Source organism: Pseudorasbora parva, chromosome 5, assembly GCF_024679245.1.
Source record: "Pseudorasbora parva isolate DD20220531a chromosome 5, ASM2467924v1, whole genome shotgun sequence".
In the NCBI taxonomy this organism is placed as follows: domain Eukaryota; kingdom Metazoa; phylum Chordata; class Actinopteri; order Cypriniformes; family Gobionidae; genus Pseudorasbora; species Pseudorasbora parva.
The window spans coordinates 21,496,553-21,513,788 of record NC_090176.1 but is presented as its reverse complement, the minus strand read 5'-3'; the positions used below and the strand labels follow the sequence as shown (position 1 = coordinate 21,513,788).

General features: G+C 41.3%; 1 protein-coding gene across 1 annotated transcript in view; it reads right to left on the bottom strand.

The window, feature by feature from the left end:
* The window catches only part of ptprna (protein tyrosine phosphatase receptor type Na), a 38,036-nt gene extending 31,816 nt beyond the window's left edge, over positions 1-6,220 (bottom strand). The window contains exon 1 of the mRNA XM_067443482.1: positions 5,840-6,220. Coding sequence (XP_067299583.1) covers positions 5,840-5,912 — 73 coding nt within the window. The 5' untranslated portion in view covers positions 5,913-6,220. The remainder of the gene's footprint in view (positions 1-5,839) is intronic.
* Positions 6,221-17,236: the final 11,016 nt, after the last annotated feature.

Here is a 17,236-nt window from a genome sequence, read left to right as displayed (position 1 = left end):
TCAACGTGCTGACAATTCTGGAATTTTGGTAAAATACAGGCTATTTTCACTGTGTACAATACATTTCAAATGCTTACTCGTAAATATGCACTACTTTAAAGGAAATGTATGTAAGATTGTGGCCAAAACTGGTACTGCAATCACCTTTTTCATGACTGTAGAGCGGTGTATCCCCTCTCCCCCTCCCCCTGACTCGAGGTTGCCAAGGTTGCAGGATCAGCAGGAACGTTTGTAGCGGTAGCTGTGGTAACTAGAGCAGATCTGGCAACCCGGATGCCGAAACACAACTGACTTTGTGATTGGTAGATGGGGGAAGGTGGGGCTTCAGGCCAAAACACAACATGTCAACATCAGTTGAGGGCTACAACAACAACTTTTAAATGACAATATCCTGACCAGACTACTGTTGTCAGTGATATTTGAAATTAACATGATTTCTTAATGTGAGTTCTTAGTGACATACCAGGGCCATTTTATGGTTAATTGAAATACATTTCTTACATACAGTTCCTTTAACAAGACAATGTAGCGGTTGTAGAAAAACCAAAGACTTTATACAGTATATGATGCTGACAGTACACTCCGATTACTTATGAATGGGACAAAGTGTAACACTCAATATGGCAAATAAGCCCCGCCTTCTAAATGAAAGAACCAATGATTGTTAGAAAGTAAAGTCATTGTCACTGTAGCTGTCTAGAAGCTCCGGTTGCTATAGAAACAGTCAGTGTTCTGACACGCTCATTTTCGATTGTATATGCGCATTAGCTTTGTCCAGGCTGAAAAATGCAGTTTTTTTGTCATGATTCGGGCATTTAGAAACAAAATTTATGAGACTTCAAATGATTTCAAAGATGAAATTTAATCGTAAGCTTGGTGAACTGTTTTGGTGAAATAGATGTGTCCCTATTAAAAGAGATAGGAGCTGCACTTGCATGCCGAAAGGCGTTTCAAAGATGGCTGCCAAGTGAAATTACTTGTCTTAAAGGGGCTTTAAGTAATAAATAAATTAATAAACTAAGTAATATTATTTAAGTAATAAATAAACTAATATCTAACTAAATCATTCTACCCTCCTCCATGTTTTAAGTTTGTAGACTGTCCATCACAGGAACTTGGGCATCAAAATAATCCCCAAACTTCCCTAGTAAATATGACTTGAGAGGGCATTCATGTCCAATTTTTGATCAGAAAAATGTATTTAGGTTAATTACGATAGCATGTGAAGGCAGCATTAACCCATTTTGCACTTGACAGTTGCGTAGCTGCTGCTAGGAGGAGGCGCCGAAGAGAACAGAGAGCGGCGCATGATATTTTTTTCACTTGTTGTGGCACACGGTGTGCCAAGCCATGTTATTTTTTCATTTAGATGACCCGCACCTGATTATCATCAGCTGCTTGTTTGCGACCCTATTTGCGTTGATATTTCTACTCCCATCAGCGCCTTTTGAAATAATTGCAGTTTCACATATTTGTTTTCCTTTTTTAGTAAATCAAGCCCTAAATTTGACATCTATTGGAAACTTCTAAGCATTTTTTGTCAGTGGTGATATAGAAAAGACTGTATTCAAGTGACCTTTCCTTCACCAACACATTCATCTCAGCATGGGACTATAAACAAACCTGACTCTGGCACAAGATTTAGAGCTTAAAAACACAGTCCGAAAGCATATATAACAATATTGAATCAAGATAAATCAATGACAAGAATCATTCATCCATGATACATTATGATTGCTGTAGCTTGTTTCCCCTATAAGATGCAGAACTGTGTGGGCAGATAGAAAGAGGAGGGAAGCTCTGGGCATGTGCTGAACACAGCTGATCAAATAAAAAGGAAACATAACTGCCAGTGACCTAACTATGTTTGACTATGGTTGTGTGTGTGTGTGTGTGTGTGTGTGTGTGTGTGTGTGTGTGTGTGTGTGTGTGTGTGTGTGTGTGTGTGTGTGTGTGTGTGTGTGTGTGTGTGTGTGTGTGTGTGTGTGTGTGTGTGTGTGTGTGTGTGTGTGTGTGTGTGTGTGTGGGAATCGGCAGCCTGGCTAACAGCACTGCTGTCAGGGGAACCAAGCAGGACAAACAAAGATAAAAAAGTCAGACTGATAAAGCTGTGGGAGAATAAAGTAAAGCAGCCTAAAAACAAATGAAGATCATTTAAAAAGCAAGGGGCTTTTTTTAATCATTCTGAATGGAAGTATATACCAACATGTGTTTTTAAAGAGGTAGCCTAAACACACTCTCATAATACTGATGAAGAGTGAAGGTCACTCAACACAATTTCATCAAAGAGCTATTTTTGAAACAACACACTTCAGTTTACCTCAATGACAATTAGATTGTGTAAGTTTGCTTAATATTTAAGCCTATTTTCCAGTAGAGCAAATGGACTCAGACAGATGATAAAGCTCTTAGGGAAAAAAAGTGATGTCAACCTCTCATTTCCACTTTCCAATGATTACATATCACATCAGTGAAATCACATGGCTGTGTTTTACTCAAACTGCTCTCTAAAAAATGCTGGGTTGTTTTAAAGGGGTGGTTCCGGGGTGTTTTTCTAGGCTTGGTTGTGTTCATCGGGCGCAGTATGACATGTCTTAATACTTACTACTATACTTAATACTAATACACTTAATATTAATACACATGTCTTAATACATGCCGTATTTTTCTTATATTTGACCTTTATTCCACACCGCTGTCTCCACTGTCCTTTGAACGGCTCATTTGCTTCCTGCTTCTATTAAGCCCATCCCTCCGACAAACACAATGGTCTGAGATTGCTCAGATGGCCAGATGTAGTTTCATGTATTTTTATTGGCTAAAGTGCCAAGCACAGGTTGTCTGTAAATGCCACGCCCCTTACCATTACGGGCAAAAGACACATCTGTGGAGTAAATAATTGCGTCAATATTACCATACTAATTTGAGCCTGAATCAGACCCAGATAGCAGCGATGAAGGTCAAGCAGAACCTCTGAGCGCAAGGCTTTTAATAGACGTTAGTGAATGATAAGCATTTTCGTATATTAAATACTTTTGTAGTGTCACTGTCACTGATGTTAGTTATCTTTTCATATTCTGGTTAAAGTTTTACTGTATCCGAATACATTAATAACAGATCGTCAAAAATACATAAATAAATAAACAATGTGTGTGGGGGTGTGATTACACATATGTTCGTTGGTGTTTGTAGCCGTTTGTTTGAGAAGTATGAAACAATTTAGTTAACTGCCTAGCATAGCCCGTGTTGGACCAAAACACACACAGAAACTACACATTTAAAAGACATGTACTTACAGGTTTAGGCCCATAAACAGCAGCTTCTGCCTTTAAAGTGGGAACTGCTTCATCTTTTAGTATGAGCCTTTGAGCAAATCTAGTGTTGAACTCATGAAGATTCTTAAAGCTGTCTTCAATGAAATGTGCAGCACAGATAGCTAAATTTGCATTTTAATCAGCAGGAACTGAATTAAACACAAATTGTAACCATTGCTCCCGAAGTCCAGCGTCCCAAGGAAGGCTGAATACAGAAGTCGTGCACTTGGGGTGAAAATAACCTTGTTTCGATGGCATGTCTGCAACATTCTAGCCTACTGCAACAGCTCTCTCTTCCGTAATGACTGCGACGTGACCTCGCCCACTTTGTTGCATGTTCGCGGGGGCAGTGTTTATGTTAATAGCAAGGGTTTATGATGTCACTAACCCGGAAAAGAAGCTTGTTGTAGTCCAAACCGGCCGTTTTAGACAATTAGACAATGTTTTAGACAATATCTACGTTTGCATTGAACTTTCAGCGCTGTAACTCAAGCAGCAACATTAAACACTAACTAAAGTCAAAAAAGTGAAATTGCATGCAACCACCGCTTTAACCCAGTTGTGGGTCAAATATGGACAGACCCAACTGTTGGGTTAAAATGGCTGCTTTGTACATATCTGACCCAAATGTGGGTTAAAATAACACTGCATTTTTAGAGTGTGGATTAATGATTACAAAGTGCTCTGAATTCCAGTATAAAACATAATGAACAACACCAACCATTGACAGATTTTAGTCTCAGACAATGCAAATCTATACTCAAACTGGAATAATCAATATTATTTGTGTTAAGATGATAATAATTATACATGCACAAAATACTCCAATCCGTTGTCTGTATACATTAGTATAAGGCTTAAGACGCAAAACCCTTAAATCTAATCCTAATTCTAAAAGGATTTTCCTATAATCTTTACAAAGGCAACACTTGCCATTTTTTTAATATACAATTATATTCCCCTGGTTTATAATAAGCCTCTTTTTAAGTCTTAAACAAAACTAAATTACATATTGACTGGACTTGGCAACACAAAAAATATCAGAGACTCAAGAAACGAGGTGTGGGCACCTGTGCAATAATGAACAGCAAAGAGCCTGTTTCAACATCAACACCAGCCCTCAGACAATGAAGAAAATGTTAGAGGCAAAACTACTGCTTGAAAAGACCGCAGAGATCATTTCAATTTATAAATCAATTCTGAAATGTCTATGTTCAAATGTAAATAGAAAAGGGGGATTAATGGAAAAAAATCAAATATAAATGTGACCCTGGACAACAAAAACAGTCATAAATCGCACGGGTATAGTTATGGCAATAGCAACAATACATTGTTATTTATGGCAACAATACATTATATGGGTCAAAATTATATTTTTATTTTGTGCCAAAAATCATAAGATATTAAGTAAAGATCATGTTCCATGAATATATTTTGTAAACTGTAAATATATCAAAATGTATCATAAGTAGTTATATGCATTGCTAAGGACTTCATTTGGAGAAATTTAAAGGCAATTTTCTCAATATTTAGATTTTTTTGCACCCTCAGATTCCAGTTTTTTAAATAGTTATATTTCAGCCAAATGTTGTCCTATAACAAACCATAAATTAATGGAAAGCTTATTTATTCAGCAATCCTCAATTGATACTGACAATGATTTATGTATAAATCTCAATTTATAGCCTACCCTTATGACTGGTAAGAACTAAAGCCTCAACCAGCCTGTGCAAAGGGTAGCTAGTAATAATTATGCTGTTAGGCTCTACTATTTATACATGTCAATAGTATAAACACAACAGTAACGCGTGAATAAATGAATACCAATCTTAATAACCTTAAGAAAAACAACGTATATTAAGAAAGCAATGAGATTATACTTAAGAATATGTGTATAAGATTTGGTAGATGACGGTATATATTGAGGAAATATTTGCAAATGGGTCACTCGTCCATTACCGTCGACGTGTCGCCAAGGATACAGAGAAGAGTTGTTTCTATTGGTCATCGCAGGGATGGAGAGTAAAAAGTATTTTTGCTAACCAAATAATGCTTGGCTAGATGGGAGTGCTATAAATTGGACGATGTATAGCCTACATAAGCTATGCTGAAACATAAAGTGGATATATAAACAAATGTCAACATTGACCCTCTCCATGGTCCTGAAACACTGCTCTTGTCTCCATACTGTCCATTCCCACCAGTTGCGTGATAAAGCTGAAAACAGTTCAGTTTAAGCCTACCACACTTCATGCATCTTCAGGAGTAGGCTAGTGTTCACAACGCCTTGACGACAAACACAATATGTGCACATATTCTTAAAAGTAATTTTAAAAGAACGGCACATAAACCATCTTAAACGTAACCCCACATAAACTGCCTACGGTAGAAGCATTTGTTGGACTACAGTAAATGTGGCCACATCTTCATAGGCCTTAAAAACCACACCAATGCACAATGGCTAAGCACAATGAAACTGGAATTATTTTCGTGATATGTTCTCCTCCTCAGCCGACATTACCTACCGTATTTCCCTGCCATTCCAAGCTGACAGAATACGGATATCAAAAACAGGGCTCTCCATACTCGTGGATGCATTGTATCAACTATCCACGGGATTGAAGTCAGCACGCGTTGTTTTATCGCCCTCCGTCAAGAATTTAAATCCACATTTTGTCTGTAGGTGCCGCAGGCTTGTGCTAAACGCTTGTATCATAAGTGGAGGACGCGTCAGGTAAGGCAAATTAACTGTAGGCTTTCGTTTTAGGCAGGAATAAACATATAGAGGCAGTAACGAATGTACAGAATTTCTGGTGCGGATCTGGAGCGGGAATCACGATCTTTCTCCATCGATGTGGAGGGGACCCGCAATTACGTCATATGGAGACCATGGGATTCGTGAAGAGTCTTGCATGCTAAAGGAAGCAGGGAGGGGGCCAATAGACATCTATAACTGCTGGTTTATCTGTGAAAGGAAGAGCGGGTAGGATGGGTGGCTGTCTGTTATTTGGCAGTATTTTCTGTTGGTTAGTTTTCCTCCTCCCAAGAGGAAACTGAGGCGAAAAGGAAAATAACATCACTGAGGAAGCTGGATATCATGGATATCATTAATGATTTTACTTAACAGGCAAATGCATGACAAATGTTATTGTTACTCACATCTTTATTATTTATTCCAGATATGGATTGTTTTACATGAAACGTTCCTTGGTTTCAAATAGCAATCATTTTAGTGCACGTTGGCTGTCTTTGTATCACACTGCAATGTTTCTGTAATTTTTGTAAAAATAAGGTGTCCATACACACAGTCCAAGGCTTACAACCGACAAATCGGTAGCCTAGTTAGGTATGTCCCCCTATGTAGGAAACCACAAATGAAGAAGTAAGGATAAACATTCATACACATAAACAAAATAAAAGATAAAGGGTTAAGAGGTGAAATAATACTAGCAAGAGACCATTAAAAATGAATGAATAAAAACAATAAATGGAATAAATAATATTTCATATTGTTTCGGAAATCTATCACATCAACCAAATTAAAGCAAACCAATGTCATATTCATTTATACGTCACTGTGATCTACAACCAATTGAGACAGTAACAACAAAACACGTCATTTTTTACGAGGATGTGATGATTATTCTGAGCTGTGGTGCCACCAACTGTTCAGATATTGTCAGTGCAGTATTATTCTTATGCACCCTATGAGGGACAGTATATTTTTTGAGTATTTATTTAAACAATATTTTTTTGCATTACAAAATATATAGTTTTTTTAAGGTTTTTTTTTAAGTTTTTTTTTTTTAATGTAAATGTATTTGGTTTTGTTCTGATTGTAAATGTGAAGGTCTAATTAAATGTAGCCCTTCAGTCCAGCTATAAGTCAATGTTTTATAAAGGGACCCTTGCATATTTTACATCATTCAAACTCTGTCCAAGTATCCCTTGTCATGTTGGCCTTTACCCCCTTTTACATGGCATTTCACCTTGTTGGAATCTGTGTATGTCTGTTTGGTCGGTTGCTAGAGCAGCCAAAGGGTGTTTTTGAAAGACGACCCACTGGGCAACTCCCATAATTTCCCATAACCCCATACCCATGCCTGGTTTCAAATGTTCTGGCATTTAGACACCTCATTCCCCACCATCGCCATCAAAACTAACAACTTCTCATGTTGGCAAACCATCTGTATAGGCCATACTGATGCAGGATCAGTTCAAGTCAAATATTTAACATAGGACAGGGAGAGATTGTGATCTGACATTAAGTTGTTTTAACAGAGATTATGTTTTAGATACATTTATTTTTAGTGGCTCAACAAAAATACAGCAAATGAAGTATTTGATAGATATAATGATATACCTATGTATATATTTCTGTATAGATATATTTCTATCAACTATAAACTAAAATGCAACACCAACAGGCACAACAGAACGCACAGTCTATGTATAGTCTCTTCTGAAACTCATCCAAGATAGACTCAAACCCACAATGGTTTAAGAGGCTAGTGCTTTATCTCTGTGTTTGGGGGTGGGACTACACACACACACACACACACACACACACACACACACACACACACACACACACACACACACACACACACACACACACACACACACACACACACGTCTGGTTCACTCACTGTCTTTGTGGGGACTGTCTATAGGCGTAATGGTTTTTATACCGTACAAATCATATATTCTATCCCCCTACACTGCCCCTAAACCTACCCATCACAGGAAACATTCTTAAACTCATCCTGTATGATTTATAAGCCTTTTGAAAAGTGGGGACCGCTGGCTGGTTCCCACAATGTAGGTGATCTCAGGTTTTACTATCCTTATGGGGACATTTGGTCCCCACAATGTAATATAAACAAGGGCACGCACACAGACGCGCAAACACACATCAGCATCTGCATTACCGACTACTTTAATACTTTTAACCAAAATAATTTGCATTCTGATTAAATAAGTTAAAATGGTAAAATGTAAATGCTCCAATAGAATAATTCTAAAAAGTAAAAAAAAAATTTTTTACAAGTTTTTTTTTTTTTGGTGAACTATCCCTATTTAGTTTTTGCTTTATTAGACAGAAATCTAATAAGAATAACCTTATATCATTCATGATTAATCCTGTTACAATTTGAGTTCAAATGAGAAAATAAAATAATGAATATTATACATTTGTGTTGGTGACAATCCTGAAATATGTTCTACTTTCTTTTGCATCAATGGCATTATTGATAATGTTAAACAATGTACAGATTAATGTTACTTTAATTAGAAAAAAATCCACGTATTGCCATTTAAGCAAATGCAAAATCTGTTTCATCTCATGTTTGATCTCAGGTCCAAATCTGGAAGAGTTGGTAATGGTAGTGGAGAGAGAACTGTACAAACTAAAGAGCTGGTTCGATTCAAATAAATTATCTTTAAATTTATCTAAAACAAAATTCATGGTATTTAGTAATAAAATTATAGAAAATGATATTAAACTTAAAATTGATAATAATATATTAGAAAGAGTTAATTACATTAAGTTTTTAGGAGTGATTATAGATCATAAAATGGCATGGACATATCATACACAAAATGTTCAAAAGAAAATATCAAAAACAATTGCAATTTTATATAAATTGCAATATATTTTGAATAAAATTGCATTATATATATTGTACAGTACTGTCATCACTCCATATTTAACATATGGAATAGAAATCTGGGGAAATACATATACATCTAGAACTACTCCAGTTTTTCTATTACAAAAAAAGGCCATCAGAATAATCACACATTCTCCATATAATACCCCAACAAATTCTTTGTTTACTGAGCTGAAAACATTAAAATTCTATGATATGGTAGATTTGTATACTACTATATTGGTGTTTAAGGCAAGGCAACACTTACTCCCACAGTCCTTGCAAGCGATGTTTAATTTGAGAGACAGTAATTATGCTCTTAGAGGGACATATGTGTTTGATATACCATATTGTAGAACCAATTTAAGAAGAAACTGCCCATCAAATAAAGGTGTTCAGGTGTGGAATAGCTTCCCTGATGAATTAAAAAAGGCTAATTCATTAATACAGTTTAAAATAATTTATAAAGGACTAGTTATGAAAAAATATAACAAATGATGATGGCAATGATAACTGATGGTAGTGGTAATGGAAATGATAATGGTAATAATAATAATAATAATAAATATGAAAAATATAATAATAACGATGTATGTTCTTCCAAACACACATTGAGAATATCTTATATTTGATGTATTAAATTAATGTCAATTAGTGCAGCTTGTGTGGAGTTAAGGGTAGGCATAATAAGCTTTAGCTTCAGCCTACACCTTTGGTCAATAAGAGTGTAAACTTTATTTTATTTTTTATTTTGTTAAAAAAAAAAAAATGTTTTTATTTTATGGTTATGTATGTGTGCATGCATATACAGTATTGTATGTATGTACCCATATGACTAGTGCTATTTTGTGTAAAATGATTGCAACTGGAATTTTGATTGTTGACCAAAAAGAACTAAATAAATAAAAAATAAAAAATGTTTTTGTCTCTAAATGCTTTCAGCTATATAAAATATTATGCCATCATGTGAGGAGGGCTTATTATTTTAGATATATCACATCATCCTTTCGATGATGAGATGTTCTTAATTAGTTTTTCTTGTGTCATAAACTCTTACATTGCACCTGGGAAATCAGAGTAATGAAATTGTGTATTTGTGTCATCAAATATATGTGATACCAAATAAGATCTCTGTCGCTTCAACCCCCATAGCTCTTCCTGCTCCCCAGGCTATACCATAGTGCCTGAGAAGTTGCGATGTTACTCCACAGCTGCTGCTGTCATGGCTATTAATAGACTTCCAGTATGAGCCCAGTCACTGGCTGCTTTCCTAAGGGCCTCTTTGAAAAAGGGTGGACTTGATGGGGCAGAGACTCAACAATCTCAAAACACTTGATTAAGTGTTGTATTTTTATACAGAATACACATGTATAAATATTATTGCTAATATTAGTTAAATCTTTTATATGCGATTGGAATGTATGTGATTGGTGCCCCTGTGGTCAAAAAGTGCTCAAAAATCTTAAACACTGCAATAAATAACATAGGCTACCCTCACAAATGATTCTCAATAGGACTCTGGTCAGCAGTAGAGAATGTGTAATGTTTTATTCAGTTATGTTATTAACAGCTGACTGCTGTGTGTTTTACAGCGTTGACATTTAAATGAAAGCATTTCGATGATTTGTTGTAAAAACAATGTTAAAACGTTCTGAATGATAAAAGAATGATTCAGGATGATAAAACGTTCAGAATGATAAAACGGAATGTAACGTTCGTATAATTAATAACCAAGAAAAAGGGTTTTTTAAAACATTTGAAAAACGACGTTTAGAATGTTCAGAGAACATTCAGAAATAATGTTTTCATAACTTTATGTTAGCTAAACATTCTTACATTTACATTTACATTTAATCATTTAGCAGACGCTTTTATCCAAAGCGACTTACAAAAAAGGGTAGAGCAATAGAAGCAACGAAACAAACAAAGCCAACAACCTGTAAGAGCTGTAACAAACGTACTCGGTTACTTTCGTAACCTCGGTTCCCTGAGAGAGAGGAACGAGTATTACGTATGGGAAAAACTCCTTTTCTCGAGAATGTGAAGCAAAACTTTTAATAAAGGTATCTATGTAAAGCGCAGTGAGCTGCACGGCCATAGCCCAGCGCGAGGAGCGCTCTGATTGGCCGGGCTGCGGCAACTGCAGGAACCTATGGTGAGGCGGCTGAGAGGAACGAACCAATGGGGGGCGTTCCAGAAGCCCGCCGAAAAAGGTGCTTATATTTGCATACAGGAGGCTATATAAGACCCTAATTCGCCATAGGTGTCAGGTTTTAAGATCGACTGAAGCGATACCTGAGAAGCATAAACACGGCACGGAACGTAATACTCGTTCCTCTCTCTCAGGGAACCGAGGTTACGAAAGTAACCGAGTACGTTCCCTTTCGAGAGAGGTTCCTCGTATTACGTATGGGAACACAATGTAAAGCGCCGTGTGTGCTGACTGACCCAGTATACCCAAAGCACATGTTATAAACCCCCGAGACACCGACAGAGGCGGCTTATAAGGGGAATGAAGAACCGGAAGAGTCGGTTCGTTTGAACAGCTGATCGGACATAGTCGGATCTTATGATGAAAGAATAGTGCTTAAGGACTAATGTGTACAGGCCAAAATGTAAGGCAATCTGTTTGCCAGGGTCAAGATAGAGCCTAGATGGAGAGAAGCCCTGCTTGTAGAGCTGGAACCTCCAACTTGTAGAATCTGATAAAAGTGGACGGAGAGGCCCAGCCTGCCGCCGCACAGATATCTTCCAAAGAAATGTCACACGACCAAGCCCAAGATGAGGCCATGCCTCTAGAGGAGTGGGCTTAAATGCCTGTAGGACAGGTTAGGTCCTGGACCTATATGCTAGTGGGACTGCATCCACTATCCAGTGTGAGAGACTGTTTCATGACAGCACAAACTTTAGTGCGGCCACCGAAGCAATGAAGAGCTGATCCGACTGCCTGAAGGGGGCGGAGCGCTCTAGATACAATCTCAATGCTCTGACTGGGCAGAATAGGTTTGCGTCTCATTCTCTCTGAGACGCGGGTTAAGCAGTGCAAAGACCTGCATACTGAAGGGGTTGATAGCACTTTCAGCATAAAACCATGCCTCGGTTTGAGCACAACCTTGAAGTTGCTGGACCCAAACTCAAGACAGGAAGGGCTCACGGAGAGTGCAGGTAAGCCACCCACTCGGTTAACCGAGGCCACAGCCAGCAGAAAAAGGTTTTGAGTGATATGTGCTTCAAGCTCGTGTTCTGAAGTGGTTAGGAGGGGGAACCCTTCACGGCCTCCAAAACCATGGCGAGGTCCCAAATAGGGACCGAGGTAGGGGCAAAGCGGGCTGAATCTCCTGGCCCCTTTAAGAAAACACACAATAAGATCACTTTTCCCTAGTGAATGTGCCGCGATCGGAGCGTGGCTAGCTGCTATGGCGGAGACACACACCCCGAGTATGGAGGGGGGAAGACCCGCATCCATTAGCTCTTGGAGAAAGCGAGCGGTTCCGCCAGTTCGCATGAGTGTGCGTCGATGTTTCGCGTAGCACATTGGTTAGAAAACCACTGACCACTTCAAAGCAGAGCTGCCAGATAGCAGGGGCTCTAGCTTCCGAAATAGTGTTCATAACTTGTCAGAGAGGTTCCCGGATACCGTTGATGGGCCATACGTGGAGGGCCCACAGCTCGGGGATGCCAGACCTTCCCTTTCATTGGCAGAATAGGCATGGGGCTGTGTCTGACAGCTGAAACAGTATGGAGAACCATGTGCGGTTCTTCCAAAGTGGGGCTATTAAAAAGCACAGGCTGCAGCTGGATCGCGATCGGAGGGAACATATAGAGGGAGTCTGGGCCAACATGGGCCAGGGCATCCCTGCGTTTGCAGAAAAAATATTGGGCAGCGTGTGCTGTGTGAGCTGAATTGTTTGCGGGTAAAGGGACCATCCCCCTGGGGACATGGGTCCTCTGGATAACATGTCCGGACCCTGATTCAGAATACCTGGCACGTAAGCCGCCCTTAGGGAGCTCAGATTGTGCTCTGCCCATAAAAGGAGATGCTTAGCCATGCAGTGAACAGAGTCTGATCTCGGCTGCCCTAGCGATTTTATGTACATTATCAAGACGTGGTGGTTCTTATGCCGTAAGTCTTGAGTCTATGACAATGACTGTACTGATAAGCCTGCCCCTCGAAGGCGAATCTCAAGAATGGCCTGTAGTGGGGGTGGGGGGTTATCGTAACGTGAAGTATGCGTTTTTCAGATCTATTGAGAAAACCCAATCCCCGGGGCGAATGTGCGCGAGGATTTGTTTCACCGTCAGCACCTTGAAACGAGCGTGTCATAAGTGCTTTGTTCAGATGCCTGGAAAATGGGCCTGAGACCGCCACCCATTTTCAGCATGAGGAATTAGCGACAGTAAAAACCTGACTCGCTAGCGTCGGGTGTACTGTTTTCGCCGCTCTCTCCTTTAACAGTCTCAATGCCTCAGCGAGAAGCACGTGACTGACACTGCTTCTTACAGAGGGCTCGACCACGGCTTGAATCGCGGGGTCTGCGAGCAAAACTGTAGCGAGAACCTCGTTTTATATGTTCAACACCCAATATTATATACCAGGAATGGCCTGCCAGGCCTGGGCTCGTAAAGCCAGGGGTTGAATTAGATTCGGGGGCTGGCCGCTTAGTAATAGGGGCCTGTTAGCCGGGTTGCTTGTGCTGTAACACTGCTTGTAACACTGTGGGGATAGTGTTAGTTTTGGCGGTGCAGGCTTTGCAGTGGGCGCACGCCTCACATTTATATTGTGTGTGCGAGAGTGAACTTTGTGAAAAGTGCTTGGGTGCAGGAGTGCAGACTGTAAAGTGGGCACATTTCCTACATAGAAAGCTCTTTTGTGTGTAGTGTAAACAATGTGCAGTGGCGCACAACCTACGTAGAACACCCACGGTGCAAACCAGTGAGCAAATCCACAGGGGTAAACGCACACAGCATTAGTGTGCAGACGAGCGTGTTTAACACAGGCTAGTTGACTGCAATATTTCATCTCCAGTCACTTAACTTAAGGGAACTGGGAGAATGTAAGGAAGTGCGGGTGGTATGTGAGCCATTCCACAATGCCGTTATGCTCTAGTCTAGACTGAAAGCGCGCATGCAGACAAGCGTGTTTGACCACAGGCTAGTTGACTGCAATAAGGCTAGTTGACTTTATATGGTGTAATCCGGCCGCGGCGGGATTTATTTGTGATTTTGTGAGGCTGAATTAACAGTGCTTATGTAGGGGTGCACACTGTGTAGTGGACACTTTGTCTACAGTGTAAAAACCTTTCCAGCCGCCTGAATAAAGGGGACTGGAAGTGATAGAGTGAAAAAAGGGCTTAGCTTGGCAGCCATTTTCCGACGCCCTTATGCTCTGACAGTGAGCGCGTGCTATGACGTAAGCCGCGCTCTAGTCAGCAACGCGCTGTGGAAGGGGCGCGCGCTATCATGACAAGGCAGCCATTACAACTTCCTTGGCAGTAAGCGCGCGCTGCAGCAACATTGTTCTTGACATACCCAACAGCCCGAGCTCGCTCGTCTAACTTACTCTAGTATTCTCTGTCCGCAGCGCTTCAGCACGGCGGCGGTAGAATGAGCACGGCGAGAGCTTCGGCTCGAGTTTGTTTATTCACTCTAGTATTCTCTGTCCGCGGCGACAGCGCGACTGAACGAGAATTGGAAGCATGAGGAAAAACTCTGTCCGCGGCGCTTCTAGCACGGCGAGAGCTTCGGCTCGAGTTAGTTTATTCACTCTAGTATTCTCTGTCCGCGGCGATAGAGCAACAGGACGAGAGAATTGGAAGCGTGAGGTAAAACTCTGTCCGCGGCGCTTCTAGCACGGCGAGAGCTTCGGCTCGAGTTTGTTTATTCACTCTAGTATTCTCTGTCCGCGGCGATAGAGCGACAGGACGAGAGAATTGGAAGCGTGAGGTAAAACTCTGTCCGCGGCGCTTCTAGCACGGCGAGAGCTTCGGCTCGAGTTTGTTTATTCACTCTAGTATTCTCTGTCCGCGGCGATAGAGCGACAGGACGAGAGAATTGGAAGCGTGAGGTAAAACTCTGTCCGCGGCGCTTCTAGCACGGCGAGAGCTTCGGCTCGAGTTTGTTTATTCACTCTAGTATTCTCTGTCCGCGGCGATAGAGCGACAGGACGAGAGAATTGGAAGCGTGAGGTAAAACTCTGTCCGCGGCGCTTCTAGCACGGCGAGAGCTTCGGCTCGAGTTTGTTTATTCACTCTAGTATTCTCTGTCCGCGGCGATAGAGCGACAGGACGAGAGAATTGGAAGCGTGAGGTAAAACTCTGTCCGCGGCGCTTCTAGCACGGCGAGAGCTTCGGCTCGAGTTTGTTTATTCACTCTAGTATTCTCTGTCCGCGGCGATAGAGCGACAGGACGAGAGAATTGGAAGCGTGAGGTAAAACTCTGTCCGCGGCGCTTCTAGCACGGCGAGAGCTTCGGCTCGAGTTTGTTTATTCACTCTAGTATTCTCTGTCCGCGGCGATATCGCGACTGAACTAGAGAAGAGGAAGACTGAGGAAAAACTCCGTCTGTCCGCGGCGCCTCCTCAGCGCGACGGTATAGTGACGAGAGCTTCGGCTCGAGTTCGCCTATTCACTCTAGTATTCTCTGTCCGCGGCTGTAGCGCGACGGAATGAGAGAAGAGTGGGAACAACTCTGTGGCAGCGGCGGAAGAAGAGCCGCGGCGGCGGCAGAGTGAAGAGAGCTTCGGCTTGAGTGTGCTCATGTCCTCTAACATTCTCTCTTTCCGCGGCGCTATTCAGCGCGACGGGACGAGAGCAGAGGGAGAGTGAGAAGAGCTCCGTCTTTCCGCGGCGCTTAACGACGCGGCGGAACGAGAGAGTCCTCGAGTAGAACAAGCCTGTAAGCTCTAGAAGTGGCGTTGCAGCGGCAACACACACAAACACATATAACACTCAACATAGACACAGTTTAAAGGATATATAACGCCGGATGGCGTAGCTGGAACGGCAGAGAAGGCGGAGAGGGAGTCCGTCGTCCTCAGCTGCAGGTTCCGCTGGTGCCTTTTCAACGGCGGTGCTTCTTCCGGAGACCAGCGAAGGTATCGCTGAAGGAGATAAAATCTGACACCTATGGCGAATTAGGGTCTTATATAGCCTCCTGTATGCAAATATAAGCACCTTTTTCGGCGGGCTTCTGGAACGCCCCCCATTGGTTCGTTCCTCTCAGCCGCCTCACCATAGGTTCCTGCAGTTGCCGCAGCCCGGCCAATCAGAGCGCTCCTCGCGCTGGGCTATGGCCGTGCAGCTCACTGCGCTTTACATAGATACCTTTATTAAAAGTTTTGCTTCACATTCTCGAGAAAAGGAGTTTTTCCCATACGTAATACGAGGAACCTCTCTCGAAAGGGAATCTCAATTAATTAGCACAGTACACAACTGTTTTTTTTTTTTTTTTTATAGCCAGCTACAACAAATACTCACGTACGGAAAATACAGAACACTGGATTTGGATAGCTATGATAACAACCCATTAGGACTAAGGCTGATGCCCCAACTGTTGTCGTTAATGCGGATTCAGTGGCCCAAACCATATTTCTTAGACCATATTTCTTAGACCATATTTTTGTTAGCTGGATCATAGCCCATAGCCTAAAACTGTCAAACATTTAAAGGTGCACTATGCAACTTTCCGTCCACTGGAGGGCGCATATTCTAAACAAAGGCGTAGTTTGATGACGCCAAGTGTGAGCGCAGTATCTTGGGACATGTGGTCTTCACCTCACAGCGGGTGGAAAATAGGACTCGGGCAGAAATCATGTTCATGAATGCGGTTATTAACGTTACTGTAGTGTAAAGCAGAGCAGGATTGTGGAGCTGAGCACGGACGCCGGAGCGATTGTTATACAAACACACGGCTCGCGAGTACCGGGACTTTTATTATGACTGGACAGGACACAGTCACCGGGCGCGTGGACTTCCGCTTTTTCCGGTCATGATTATAAGGTAACTCAGCTCTGTTTATCATATTAGATACATTTAAGTGTGTTTAAAATGATGTAATGACGTTACTCTGTGCGTTCGCTCGGCGCTGCTGTGACATGTTCACACTGCTAAGTAATCCTGGACCTGGCCTGTAGACCCGTTCGCAATTTGGTGTTGGGGGAATTTCTCATTTGAACTGAGTTAGTGGGTCCCTAGACATGAAAAATTACAGAGGTGCTCGTCCGCCATAGTGCCACGAATGACGTAGTGGTCAAATCAAATATGGCCGCCATCG